The sequence below is a fragment of the Bos indicus x Bos taurus genome, chromosome 27, assembly GCF_003369695.1.
Source record: "Bos indicus x Bos taurus breed Angus x Brahman F1 hybrid chromosome 27, Bos_hybrid_MaternalHap_v2.0, whole genome shotgun sequence".
NCBI classification, from domain to species: Eukaryota; Metazoa; Chordata; class Mammalia; order Artiodactyla; family Bovidae; genus Bos; species Bos indicus x Bos taurus.
In genome coordinates this window covers 19,197,992-19,212,607 of record NC_040102.1, presented here as the reverse complement: position 1 = coordinate 19,212,607, position 14,616 = coordinate 19,197,992, and the positions used below count along the sequence as shown (strand labels likewise).

Here is a 14,616-nt window from a genome sequence, read left to right as displayed (position 1 = left end):
AATTCTGAGTATAAAAGCTGCCTTGCTTGCATACTGGTTACTTCAAGAACCCCAAAAGGTACTACTTGTGCATGCTAAGTCTCTTCGGTTGTGTCTGACTCTTTGTGACCCTATGGACCATAACCTGCCAGGCTCCTCTGTCCATGGGATTCTCCAGGCAGGAATACTGGAATGGGTTGTCATGCCCTCCTTCAGGGGACCTTCCCAACCCAGTGATTGAACCCGCATCTCAATGTCTCCTGCATTGGCAGGTGGGTTCTTTACGATTAGTGCCACCTTCTATTCAGAATCAATGTGATGTTCATGAAGAGAAACATACAGCTGAATGCCTGTCTCATCCCCATCCCATTAAAATTAGTGAAATACACAGCTGTCACAGCAGAGACAATAGTGTATTGACTTTAATAGTAGTTAGAGCCAGGAGGAAAAGACAAAAACATACCACAAATACAAAGATAAAAGTGAAAAACTGAGTAATGGCTGTTTAACTTACTCACATAGAGGTACAGGATTCAGTGCTCATAGAGAATCTTGGCTTTATTCCCTGGAGGGTCCCACCACATTTTTAGTTGCCTATCCCCGCCTCCAAATGTCAGACCAAAATGAATCACAGTAAACTCTGGATGACTGCTGTACTTCACTGAAAGAAGTTATTTGTTAACACGGCAATCACCTACATTATGGCAAAAACAGCCTGTGACCTATAAACATACTCAGCAGGACAAGCTCACGCCTCAAAGAGAAACTGCCCTGAGTCTCTGGAAGGAGATCGGACGCCACTCCACTCAGCCCCACGTGAGCTCCGGTCCCGACGTCATAGAGGGCGCGTCCTGTAGGCCAGGTGTGTGCTCACCACCCTATGCAGGGGTCTGGGCAGTCCCGCAGGTACGTCTCAAATTGACCTTTGGTAACATCTATCAAGACTGTGTACACCGTCAGCTGAAAGAAAAGTCAACTTTTACTTTAAGGATGTTTTCAGTTCTAAGATGACCCTACTTGTATCAGCATTTTTTATGGAACTGCTTATGAAGTTTCTTAACATTAAATTTGTTGTTGTCCAATCGCTGAGTTGTGTCTGAAATCTTTGCAGCCCCATGGACTGCAGCACGCCAGGCTTCCCATCGTGGAGTGTGTGTGTGTGTGTGTGTGTGTGGTGTGTGTGTGCGCGCGCGTGTGCGTGCGCGCGCCCCATGGACTGCAGCACGCCAGGCTTCCCATCGTGGAGTGTGTGTGTGTGTGTGTGTGTAAAGACACAAAAGATCCACATAATAAGTCAATAATAATGAAAACAACTGACTTCAATAGAACCATTACCACGTTATAAACAGGTATGGGAGAGAATGTTCAGTTCTTTACAAGGTCTTGATTCTGTGCCATACACTGCTTCACAATGCTTTAAGGCTCACTTAATGCTCCTCAGTGCATACTTTGCAAAGACCAGTGGTGTACTGTGGAGAATAGAGTGTAGCTTTGGCTTTCCTTATCCTGGAACCATTTCTCAAGCAGTGAGGAAAACTATGCAGACACACAGGTTAGAAGGTACACACCCAACTCACCAAGAATCTGTAAGTAACCCAACTGTGAACTCAAGCAAAGACGGCGTGGGCAAAATGAGACATTAGGGTTGGTGGGCAGAGGGAAAGCTTCCCTCAGAAGCCAGGTTCTCATGGAGGCACACTGATCTTGCTGCTGCTACTGCTGCTAATTCGCTTCAGTCATGTCCGACTCTGTGCGACCCCATAGATGGCAGCCCACCAGGCTCCCCCGTCCCTGGGATTCTCCAGGCAAGAATACTGGAGTGGGTTGCCATTTCCTTCTCCAATGCAGGAAAGTGAAAGTGAAGTCGCTCAGTCATGTCTGACTCTTAGCGACCTCATGGACTGCAGCCTACCAGGCTCCTCTGTCCATGGGATTTTCCAGGCAAGAGTACTGGAGTGGGGTGCCATTGCCTTCTCTGACACTGATCTTAGGGTTTAGCAAAAGGCGGCAAGGAACAAATGGGAAAAATCAGAGGAATCAGAAACATGCAAGAGAGGGGCTATTAGCAAACTGGATGATCAGAAGACTTTTGCATATTTTAGCTAAAGAGTAGGGAAAAGGCTGTACTAACGTTTAAGAAAAAAACCTAATCCACTAAGAAAGCTGTCTAAAAATAGACTTCAGACTTCCTTTTGTCTAGTACTAGGTGTTAGTTGCAGCATACAGCGTTGAATTCCTCATGGATGGAGAAGTCACTAATAACATGCTAAATTCAATCCAAATGCCATGTAAGTAAAGCTGGAAATAATATTCTGACCAAACTGTATATCAAGCTGCAGTGACTAACTTCTTTGTCACACCCCAAGAGTTATGGTTTTGGTCACACAAAAACATTTTAAAAAGCAGCCTTAAGCCAAACATGACTTGGAATTCTAGCTCTGATTGATCCAAGACAAAGGGGAAAGATAAAACATGGGATCAAATTCTTTTCCTAAAATCAAAAATACATATATGTACATATATTGAAAAAAAATACCTTGTTGAGGATAGGTTTTGTTGACAAGACATCATATATGGTTGCAAATGAGATATTCTAAAACACAAAAATAGTTATATTTAGTACATTAAATGCAGATGTTGGCAGCTTTATCCACACAAATGGGTCATTAGACCAAGATATTCTTCAATCAACCTCCCCTAACCCCCATGAAAGAATTTCCCTTGGGTCACTGTTCAGGTGATGATTCTAATATAGCATGCTTGCTTTCTTTCTCTTCCTTCCTTCTTGGATTCCTGAGATTCAACTCCACAGAGTGGTGTCCACCATTAACAAGGGAAAAGCACGGCGAAATTTTGCTCTTTATGTTAAAAACTCAGTGGAAACTGTCCAGAGACAATGACTGTTAGGAGGTTTATAAATTCTTAAAGGCCAATGAAAAATGTTAGAATGGAGATAATCTTTAGTAGTCACCATTTCTCTATATGACACTGGGAATGTACCTCTTGGGTTGTCTGGTTCAGACACATCTTCGCAGGTGTTCTGCGATCATCAAGGAAGAAGGGATTTTTCCATCGGTCATAATTTGTTTGTACCACATACCATCTACCGTGCTTGGGGTCGAGTCTAGATACAAAGAGAGATTTCTCCTAGGCTTCACACCTTAAATCCACACATGTCTGTCTATGCTTTAGTTTCTGCTTGTTTTGCTTGAGCAAATGTACTTACTCATATATATCCAGAGACTGTTTTCTGTCTCGTGTAATCACACAACCCTCCCCAGACTGGTTGCCTCCCAGGATAAAGTATGCTGGGGCCAATATCTTGGTTTTGGTCAATATATTCTTGGTTTCTTCATAACTACAAAGAAACATTTAGAACAAAGGAAAAACTTTTAGTTGACCTGAAATGGAAATTTTTAGCTGTGGAAACTAAGGGAAAACATCTGAGGAACATGTTTTTCTAAAAAGAATAGTGAACAATGGCTCAGGGAGAAAACAGTCCTTCGCTCCTCACAGTGAAACAGTGACATCAAACGTGAACGACAAACGAAATGATCATCATCTACCCTTACAGTCTATATACCTTTCACTCAACAACAGAACTAGGGAAAATAATATAAATTATTTTATTACTTGAAAATCAGAGCTATCAAAAATGGAAATGGATTTTCAAAGAAGACTACTAAATCGTATGCCCTGGAAATCAAGACTAATGCCCATTTATTTTAGGTCATTTGCATGGTAGTACTGGCTAAAGGCAGTTTTGCTACTACCAGATTTATGTAACAGCACAGAATATAACTTCTAGGTTAACAGGTATTACAATTTAAATGAAGATTTTGTTACACAAAATTCTTTTTTGTATGGGTGGGGGATTGTTTGCATACCAAGAAAACTTCATAGATGCCCTTCACAGATACACTGCTGCTGCTGCTAAGGTGCTGCAGTCGTGTCCAACTCTGTGCGACCCCATAGACGGCAGCCCACCAGGCTCCTCCATCCCTGGGATTCTCCAGGCAAGAATACTGGAGTGGGTTGCCATTCCCTTCTCCAATGCATGCATGCATGCTAAGTCGCTTCAGTCGTGTCCGACTCTGTACGACCCTATGGACAGCAGTCCACCAGGCTCCTCTGTCCACAGGATTCTCTAGGCAAGAATACTGGAGTGGGTTGCCATTTTTTCTTGCTATAAACACACACACACACACACAAACATGCAGAATTCCATGTTAGTGTCAAAGGTTCACCTAAGAAATTCTGAAATAGTTTCTCAATGGAAGATAAAGCTCAGAAGTATTTTAATATTAGTACTTTAAGAGAAACTACTTTAAAAGGTTCATGTACCATGATGCAAAGATGGTTTCAACATCCACAAACTAATCAACTTTATATACCCATTAAGCAATGAAGGATAGATGAATGGATGAAGAAGTTGTGGTACATACATACAATGGAATATTATTCAGCCATAAAAAAGAATGAATTTGAGTCAGTTATAGTGAAGTGGATGAACCCAGAGCCTGTTACACAGAGTGAAGTAGGTCAGAGAAAAACAAATACTGTATATTAACACACATGTGGCATCTAGAGAGATGGCACTGATGAACCCATCTGCAGGGAGGGAGGGAGACAGACACAGAGCATGAACCTGTGGACACAGTGAGGGGAGGACAAAGTGCGACATGCAGAAAGTAGCATCGACATATACACATTGCCACCTGCAAAGTGGAAGCTGGGGAGAAGCTGCCGTGTAACAGCGAGCCCGGTGTGGTGCTCTCTGACGACTTAGGTTGGGGGAGGAGAGGGAGGTTCAAGAGGGAGATGATATATGTATAATGAAGGCTGAACTGCATTGTCATATGGCAGAAAAAAACTATAAAGCAATTCCAATTAAAGAATAAAAAAATAAAAGATAAAAATATGATCTTAACAGATGCATTTGACAAAATTCAACATCTCAAAACAGTGTGTGCAGAGGGAACATACCTTAACATAATTAAGGGCCATATAAGAGAAGCTCACCATTAACATTATACTCAATAGTGAAAAGTTAAAAGTTTTTCCTCTAAGATTAGGAACAAGACAAACTTGTCCACTCTCACCATTTTTATTCAATATAGTATTGGTAGTATTAGCCAGAATAATCAGGCAAGAAAAAGAAATAAAAGGTATCCAAATCAGAAAGGAAGAAGTGAAATTGTCACTATTTGCAGATGATATAATACTATAATACTCTCCACGAAAAAAACTTTTAGGAATAATAAATTCAGTAAAGTTTCAGGACATGAAATCAGTATACAACAATCAGTTGTGGTTCCATACACTAGTAACATGATCAGAAAGAGAAATTAAGAAAATCGTCCCATTTGCAATCACATCCAAAAGAATAAAATACATGGGAATAAATTTAACCAATGCGTGAAAAACCTGTACACTGAAAACTATAAGACACTGATGAAAGAAGTAGAAGATGCAAAAAACCAAAGATATTCCATGGTCATGGATTGGAAGAATTAATGTTAAAATGTCCATACTACCCCAAAGAAATCTACACAGATTCACTGCAACCTCTCTTAAATTCTAAAGGCATTTTTCACAGAAATAGAACAAACAATCATAAAATCTGTATGGAATAACAAAGGCCATGAATAGCCAAAGCAATCTTGAAAAAGAACATCTATATTTCAAACTGTATTACAAAGCCACAGTAATCAAAACCATGCTGCTGGCATAAAAAAACGATCAGTGAAAGAGAATAAACAGCCCATAATTTATGAAAAAGGAACCAGGAATACACACTGGGGAAGAACAAGCTCTTCAAAAGATGGTATATGGGAAACTGGACAGCTACATGCAAAAGGATGAAACCAAACCACTGTCTCACACCATACACAAAAATAAAAATGCATTAAAGATTTAAACGTTAAGACCTGAAATCGTAAAACTCTTAAAAGAAAAACAGGTAATAACGCTCCTTGACACGACGGCAATAAGTTCTAGATTTGACACACAGACAAAGGTAACAAAGACAAAAATAAACAAGTAGGACAATGTCAAACTAAAAAACTTCTACACAACAGATAAAACCTTCAACAAAATGAAAAGGCAACCTACTGAACTGGATAAAATATCTGTAACTCATACATCCGATAAGGATTTAATATCCAAAGTATATATAGAACTGACACAACTCAATAGCAAAAAACAGACAATCTGATTAAAAAACGGACAGAGGGTCTGAACAGACATTTTTCCAAAGATGAGATACAGGTGGCTAACAGGTGCATGAGAAGGTGGGAAATGCAAACCAAAGCAAGGATAAGGATCATCTCACACCTGTCAGACTGGCTATTATCAAAAAGACAAGAGATAAGTGTTGGCCAAGACGTGGAGAAAAGGGAACCCTGTGACATTTGGTGGAATGTAAATTGGTGCAGTCACTACGGAACCACCAGTATGGAGTTTCCTCAAAAAACTATAATTACCACACAACCCGGCAATCCCACTTCTAAGTAATGATCTGAGGACATGAAAACACTAACTCTAAAAGATATTCGCATCCCCATATTAACTGCAGCATTATTTACCATAAGCCAAGTTATGGAAACAACCTAAGGAAGGATGAATGGATAAAGAAAATGCGGTATATATATAATAGAATATTATTTAACCATAAAAAAGAATGAAATCTTGCCATTTGTGACAACATGGATGGGCCTTGAGAGCATTTTGCTAAATTAAATAAAGACAAATACCATGTGATCACACTTAGAAGTAGAATCTACAACAAAACATTTTAAAATTCACAGGTATAGAGAACAACCTGGTGGCTGACAGAGGTGGGGCAGGGTGGTGAGAGGTGGGTGAAGGGGATCAAAAGGTACAAAATTCCAGGATAAAATCAGTCCCGAGGGTGCCATGTACATCACAGTGACTACAGTTAATAATACTGTACCGCATATTTGAAAGTTTCATAGAGAATAAACCTAAAAATTTCTCATCACAAGGAAAAAAATCGTAACTGTGTGGTGACAGATGTTAACTAGACTTATTGTGATCATTATGCCATATATACAAATATCTAAACATTTTGTAGCATGCTTCTTATACTAATATGTCAATTATACCTCAAGGAAAAATATAAAAATAAAAAATCTGATAATAAAGCAACTAAACAGATTACCTTGTGCTATTTTCTAGAACTGATCTAATGATAAACCCTACCCACTGGGCATCTTTCTTTCCCAAAATCCATTCCATGACACCTGGAAGAGATAAAACACACACAGTGTCACAGGACCTAGAAGAGATTAAACTATTCAGCAGAAACCACAGCCTAGCCTTCTTAAAACAGCTATGAAATTCCCATTTCATTTAAGAGCTCTCTACTTACCCATAAAACCACCATCTATACTGAAGCGTTCATTGAGCGTAACACTAAACAGTCCCTGAAAAGAAAACAAAGCCGTGAGGTCAGAAACCTCCACCATCCTGTTTAAGCCCTCTCACTGTGCTCTTTTGTTTTTTTTTAAATTTATTTTCTTTTTTTTCTTTTTTTTTTTATTTTAGACCCCATGGACTGTAGCCTACCAGGCTCCTCCGTCCATGGGATTTACCAGGCAAGAATACTGGAGTGGGTTGCCATTTCCTTCTCCAGAGACTGTGCTCTTTTGTATACTGTTATATCAGGGCCTAGACTGGGGACTTCAGGGTGTGGGGGGAGAGAAAAAAAAATCAAGGCATGATACTACTTTTTAGAAGTTCAAAGCATGTTTCACATCTAGTGTGTGAGATAAGTAGATAGATGTTATTGGCCACACTTTTCCAACAAGGAAATTGAAATGCAAGGACTTAATGACTAACTTGCCTGAGGGCCAGAGCCATGGCCAGATTCCAAGGTTTACACTCAGCCCTAGTGACCCAACCATGGGCTTTATGTCCAAAAAAGGCTCAGAAATCTTCGCTTCCTCTTACTCTTCTCTACCTCATGAGCTAAAGGTAACAAGTAGTACAATGGGACAACCTGGGGCTTCATATTCTCTTCAGGTTCTCACTTTCTTAGACTCCATCATTCACACAGAGCTACCTGTAAAATCTGGTAACAACAGATTCCTTACTGGTTTGAATCCTGTTAACATGCCCACGTAGCCAGCAAAGGTTGTTGCCTTGAAGAGAGTTTTATTGTTCCTCTGGAAGTCCAAATTCACTGTTAAAGGTTTTAGTTCCTCAGTTATGACCCAAGTATCATTATTTATATTCCACCTACAAAAGACAAATTTCAGTGACATTTAATAACAGTGACAATAAGGATGAGTATGAAGACTATGGTCAAGTATTATGCTGTGCTGTGTGCTGTGCTTAGTTGCGCAGTCATATCTGACTCTTTGTGACCCCATGGACTGTAGCCCGCCAGGCTCCTCTGTCCAGGGGAATTCTCCAGGCAAGAATACTGGAGTGGGTTGCTATGCCTTCTTCCAGCAGATCTTCCCAATCCAGGGATCAAACCCAGGTCTCCCACACTGCAGGTTGATTCTTTACTATCTGAGCCACCTGGGAAGCCTGGTCAGATATTACAGCAGGTGCTTTATCGACCCAATCCCCAATGATCAATATTCATAAGGATTTTCCAATATAGGTAAGTTTTATCTTCCATTTTCCATGATAATACTGAGGATCAGAGAAGTTAAGTAACTCCCCTAACATGACACAGCCTATAAATAGCAAATCCCAGATAATATTTAGGTCTCCAATTACAAAGCACTGTCATATTTTTTTTTCAGGAAGGTAAAGAAGACACATGAAATAGAATGCTATTCTTGTACTCTCAACTGAATAGGAGCATGCTTAATCTGGTCTCAAAACTAAAAAATCTAGGGTCTTCCTTTCTGGTCATATTCTGGGAATGACTTGGTACTTAACTTTGTCATCAATGTAATACTACCTGCTCTTCTTAGGGACTGAGACATACCACATTGTTTTGTTTTGTTTTTTTACTTACCCAAGAAATACTCCAAAATCCAAGTTTCGCCCATGTAGTAGATGACCTAAATTGAAAGCAAGCAGAAGAGACGTGTAACAGCAATTATGACAGGACGATTGGTTCTAAACGAAAGCTGGACACTTAATTTTGGTTAAGTAATATTCCTGACTATTCAATTCAACAGTAAGAACTAAGTAGCACCTAACATCACAAGCCTTAACAAGATGAAAAGGCTGTCCCTGTCACACTGGCCAGATTCCCCCTCGGTACCTGAGAGCACAGGGCTCCAGGTAAGACTAGAAGATGGGGAAAGATCAGCGGCCATGGTTTCACCGTGACACTATCCTCCTCAGACAAAGCTATCTTGGCCTCACCTAATGTGACTTACCAACACACTTCCCTTCAGGGATTGTCACCTACAGCTGTACCCAGAGTATAGGTCAAAAAATAACAGTGAATCAGGGTACATCACCCTGGGCCTTGTAATCTAAGGACTTGTCAGGAAAAATATGGAAAAGTGAAGTTGGTCTACACAGGATCCATTGGCCCGAAAATGATGGGAGAAACTCTGTTCTGCCCCTGTGAGTACTTAGATCAAATCACAAATAGGGGTATAAGTAGCCTATGAGGGAAAGAAAGAATGTTTTCAGTCCTGAAACAATTTGTGCAACAGGTCTGCATGCCTAAATTAAACTTTAATAGCTGTTACAGTGATTTTAAAATAAGAACAGTTTTCAATTCACTTTCCAAAAAAAAAAAAATCAAGATCTATAAAACCCTATGCAACATGCACATATATGCATAGCAAGTCTGTATTTTAAAAGTTCTGATTTCATTTATTTCAAGATTTTTCTTCTATTTTGTGCTTTGCACCACCTACCCTCCCCCAGCACACATTCATTTACCTTCTTTGTCTTCTGTTATTATTGAAGTACAAATGGTAAAAAATTCATAGAAAATATTGAATAAAATAATCTCTCCTATGAGAAAAAAAAGGAAATTTTCTGGTCAATATGCAGAATCGTGACATTGTCAGGAAAATTCTTTTTTAAGAAAATGTGTAACTATCGTCATCATGTGAGTTTTTGCTTGGGCAAACGTTAAGTGTCTGCAGATAATCTGAGTGAGCCTGTATGGCTGGTGGGGCAGGGGTCTCTCCCTCTGTCAAAGGCACTGTGGGAATTCACTGAGGAAAGGATAGCCTTTTTAGTCAACAGTAATGTCAATTGGAAAGAACTTGAACTTTGATCCCTAACCCATACCATATGCATGTTAATTCGAGATACACCATGGGCCTATCTGTAAAAAGTAAACAAAAGTCATAGAGAAGAAAACACGTAAGAATTATGTTTTGGGGGTAGGCAAATATCACTTATGTTAGTCGCTTAGTCATGTCTGACTCTTTGTGACCCAATGGATTAGATCCCGCCAGACTCCTCTGTCTGTGGAATTCTCCAGGCAAGAATACTGGAATGGGTAGCTTATCCCTTCTCCAGGGGATCTTCCCAACCCAGGGATCAAACCCAGGTCTTGCGCATTGCAGGCAGATTCTTTACCAGCTGAGTCACAAGGGAAGCCCAAGAATACTGGAGTGGATAGCCCATCTCTTCTCCAGCAGATCTTCCCAACCCAGGAATTGAACCAACCGGGGTCTCCTGCATTGCAGGCAGATTCTTTACCTACTGAAACTATGGCTCAGCTGGTAAAGAATCTACCTGCAATGTAGGAGACCTGAGTTCGATCCCTGGGTTGGGAAGATCCCCTGGAAAAGGGAAAAGCTACCCACTCCAGTATTCCAGCCTAGAGAATTTCATGGACTGTATAGTCCATGGGGTCAAAAAGAGTCGGAAACACTGAGCGACTTTCACTTTCACTTTCTTTACCAACTGAGCTATCAGGAAAGCCCCAATTAAACCATAAGAGTGAATATAACACACTCAACAAAATGCCCAAATAAAAGAGAGTGACACTATCACATGGAGAATCAGCAAGTGGAAAAAAGGCTTGTATCAATACTATGCTAACTGTCAATGGTTAAAATCACTTTGAAAAACTGGTTGGCAGAGACTCCAAGACTAAATACTCAGCTAACCTATAACCCAGGTCATATCCCAGAGAAATACGTGTACATGCCCATCAAAAAACATGAACAAGAATGTTCGTAACTCAAATGTGGAAATGACAAATATCCTAGTCGTACAATAGCCTACTGCCTATAATGGTATGTGCAAGAAACCAGACAACAGCTCATATTGTTTGGCTCTATTTGTACGACGTTTAAGGGGCAAAACTAACCTAAGGTGAAGTCCAAATAGTGGTTACCAAGAAGTTCAGAATCGTGCAGAATGGAGCAGGCTGGATTGCTGTAATTTGTTTCTGTATCTTGTTCTGAGTTGTGATTAAACGCACGTATGCAAGGGGAGTGCCGGGTGGTGCAGTGGTAAAGAGTCTACCTGCCAATGCAGGAGATGTGGGTTTGATCTCTGGGTTAGGAAGCTCCCCTGGAGTAGGAAATGGCAACCCATTCCAGTATTCTTACCTGGAAAATGCCAGGGACAGAGGAGCCTGGCAGGCTACAGTTGGACATGACTGAGACACACACACTCCTGGATTTTAAAAATTCTATTGATCTGTATTCCTAAGATCTATGTACTTCACTGTATGCATTAACATACCCCAATAAAAAATTGGGGGTACTTTAATAAACTTTGTAAAACTGCAGTGAACTTTACCTAAAGGGATTTCAGTTACAGCTGCAATCCCCTTCATTTCCTCCTCGAAAGGGCCAGGGAAGTTGCCAAGCAGACCAGGCTGAAAAACAAATACATTAACAATCATTCAACCTGAACTGTAGCTTTGAGATTTGGTTCTTTTACATATACTCTGTACTAGCCATTGTTGCCACAACAGGTGATCAAAGCTTATTTTTTTTGCCTAAGGGGTTAAAACCTGTGTTTTTAAAAATTGATTAATTAATTTTTGGCTTTGCTGGGTCTTCCTTGCTGCGCTCGGGCTTTTCTCTAGCTGTGGCAAGCAGGGCTACTCTCTAGGTGCCGTGCGAGGGTTTCTCCTTGCAGTGGCTTCTCTTGTTGTGCAGCATGGACTCTAGGTGCGAGGGCTAGAGTAGTAGTTGGAGTAGTAGATGGAGTAGCAGTTGGAGCGGCAGCTGGAGCAGCAGGTGGAGCAGCAGATGGAGCAGCAGACGGAACAGGAGGTGGAGTAGTAGTTGGAGTAGCAGATGGAGTAGCAGTTGGAGCAGCAGCTGGAGCAGCAGACGGAGCAGCAGATGGAGCAGGAGATGGAGTAGTAGTTGCAGTAGTTGTGGCCTGCAGGCTTAGCTGCCCCATGTTCATCCACAAACCATGTCTTTTATAAATACATTAAAAAGCAACTAATTGCTGAAATTTACCACGCTATTTTATGTCTTGTAATATTACCAAGGGCCAGAATTTTAAGTCCCTCTGAGGTTTTAACAGTAGTCTGAAATAAAAGCAAATCTGTCCAAGTTCCTTAGACAAGGCTGTCAAATTACGCCTTTAAATAAGTATAGAGCCTTTGCCGAAACGTGTGTATATTTGGCTGTGTGTGTCTTTAACATTTATTGTAGGAAGTAATATTTCTTACCAACTTTTGATCCACTAAGTGTATAATTTTTCCACTTGGCACAAATGCATTTACTATATTCTTCATGGAATTCACTATAACTTTCAGCTGAAAAATAAATTTAAAAATTGATTAGAGACATAAGGAAGCGTTGACATTTAACATTAATCTTCATATAGAAAAGTATTTGAAGACCATTTTAGAAAAGGCTTGTAATTAATGTACATCCATGTTTACTAAATGATTAGCCCTGTTTTGTAAATCACAGTAATCATAATTGTCATCATGTCACACTGATCTGTATACCTAAGATCTGTGCACTTTACTGTATGTATACCATACCCCAATAAAAATTTTCTGAAAGCCTATAATCTGTATTTTAATCAAGAATCACACAATGAATTACAGAAGGTTTTATTTCAACTGTGTGCAATGAATATATATATTAATAAAAAAACTGAATGCTTTTTAAGTGTTAAAAAAGATTAATTTTGGTGTAACAAAAAAAGATATAGATTTTTGACTTATCTATATGTAGCTAAATAAGAGAGTACTATTTAAAAACATATGTAAACAAGACATATCTTTAACATGATACACGATTAACTTTAGATGAAAATATATGATGTGAGATAAAGAAACAAAGGCAGAGGCTAGTAAAAATCGAGAAGCTACAGAAAAATGACATCCTCTTTTCTCTACTATCATTTATTATAAATGGCAGAGAACCATGGAAAGCAGATTCTTAAAATACGTGGTACAAAGTATCATGATGTGTTCTTTTAAATACAATTATATTCAGTCAAGTCAGAAATAAAAGATTTAAGAATCACACCCTACCGCTGGTGCTTTGACCACCATCAATTCATGCCATCTTTTGTACGGTGGTAAATCGAGATTTATGGTGTACCATGGAACTGGACCCCTGTAACTGCAATGAGAGGTGTATCATCTTCAAATGTTTAAAAGCAGTTTCCTCATGATGGTTAGATAGTTACATCATTATAGGTATGTTAGAGACATATTCTTAATAACAACAGAGAAGTTGGTACTCAAACCAAAATTTGCAAAAAAGCTCATTTTCCACTCAGCACTTCTGTCCTGGGTCATTTATTCAATGCCATTTTAGAAACCCTAAAATGGAATTACAGCATTATAGAAAGGTTAACGCATAATGGTGATAGGTAAAATAATCAATTTTGGCTCAATAGCTGTATGTAACCTGAGTATCACTGCTAGAAAATATATACCTTTTTTTTCCATCCTAAATCTCTACGAAGATTTAGTCTAGGCTCTGGGGACTTCTCCATTTGGTTTCCCAGTCTCAGAATTCCCTCTTAGATAGTCTCAACACTATTGTCAAATCATTGACTCTAGAGCTGGCTTCAGTAAGGTCACTTTTAAGCCCCCAGAATGGCAACATAATATATGAGCTTCCCACCACTGACTTCAAGAACCTTCACTACTGACTCAGCCATGCTACTCTTCCTACTATGCTGCTGCTGCTAAGTTCCTTCAGTCATGTCCGACTCTGTGCAGCCCCATAGACGGCAGCCCACCAGGCTCCACATGCCCGGGATTCTCCAGGCAAGAACACTGGAGTGGGTTGCCATTTCCTTCTCCAATGCACGAAAGTGAAAAGTGAAAGTCAGCCCACCAGGCTCCTCCGTCCATGGGATTTTCCAGGCATCCTACTATACGTCCTCTCTTCTCCGTTTTTTTTTTTTTTTGCTATGCTGGAGGAACTAAAAAGCCTCTTGATGAAAATCAAAGTGGAGAGTGAAAAAGTTGGCTTAAAGCTCAACGTTCAGAAAACGAAGATCATGGCATCCGGTCCCATCACTTCATGGGAAATAAATGGGGAAACAGTGGAAACAGTGTCAGACTTTATTTTTGGGGGCTCCAAAATCACTGCAGATGGTGACTGCAGCCATGAAATTAAAAGACGCTTACTCCTTGGAAGCAAAGTTATGACCAACCTAGATAGCATATTGAAAAGCAGAGACATTACTTTGCCAACAAAGGTTCGTCTAGTCAAGACTATTGTTTTTCCG

General features: G+C 39.9%; 1 protein-coding gene across 4 annotated transcripts in view; it reads right to left on the bottom strand.

Annotated features, from left to right (window-relative positions):
• Positions 1–383: 383 nt before the first annotated feature.
• Positions 384–14,616, bottom strand: part of ASAH1 (N-acylsphingosine amidohydrolase 1) — a 31,643-nt gene continuing 17,410 nt past the window's right edge. For 3 of the 4 annotated variants that reach the window (XM_027530248.1, XM_027530249.1, XM_027530250.1), the window contains 12 exons: positions 13,403–13,493; positions 12,584–12,670; positions 11,692–11,770; positions 9,865–9,939; positions 8,978–9,023; positions 8,097–8,241; positions 7,373–7,427; positions 7,163–7,244; positions 3,206–3,337; positions 2,980–3,103; positions 2,516–2,572; positions 384–939 (listed from right to left, as the gene is read on the bottom strand). In XM_027530248.1, coding sequence (XP_027386049.1) covers positions 850–939; positions 2,516–2,572; positions 2,980–3,103; positions 3,206–3,337; positions 7,163–7,244; positions 7,373–7,427; positions 8,097–8,241; positions 8,978–9,023; positions 9,865–9,939; positions 11,692–11,770; positions 12,584–12,670; positions 13,403–13,493 — 1,063 coding nt within the window. In that variant the 3' untranslated portion in view covers positions 384–849. The remainder of the gene's footprint in view (positions 940–2,515; positions 2,573–2,979; positions 3,104–3,205; positions 3,338–7,162; positions 7,245–7,372; positions 7,428–8,096; positions 8,242–8,977; positions 9,024–9,864; positions 9,940–11,691; positions 11,771–12,583; positions 12,671–13,402; positions 13,494–14,616) is intronic. The other variant, XM_027530251.1, reaches the window with a different exon arrangement.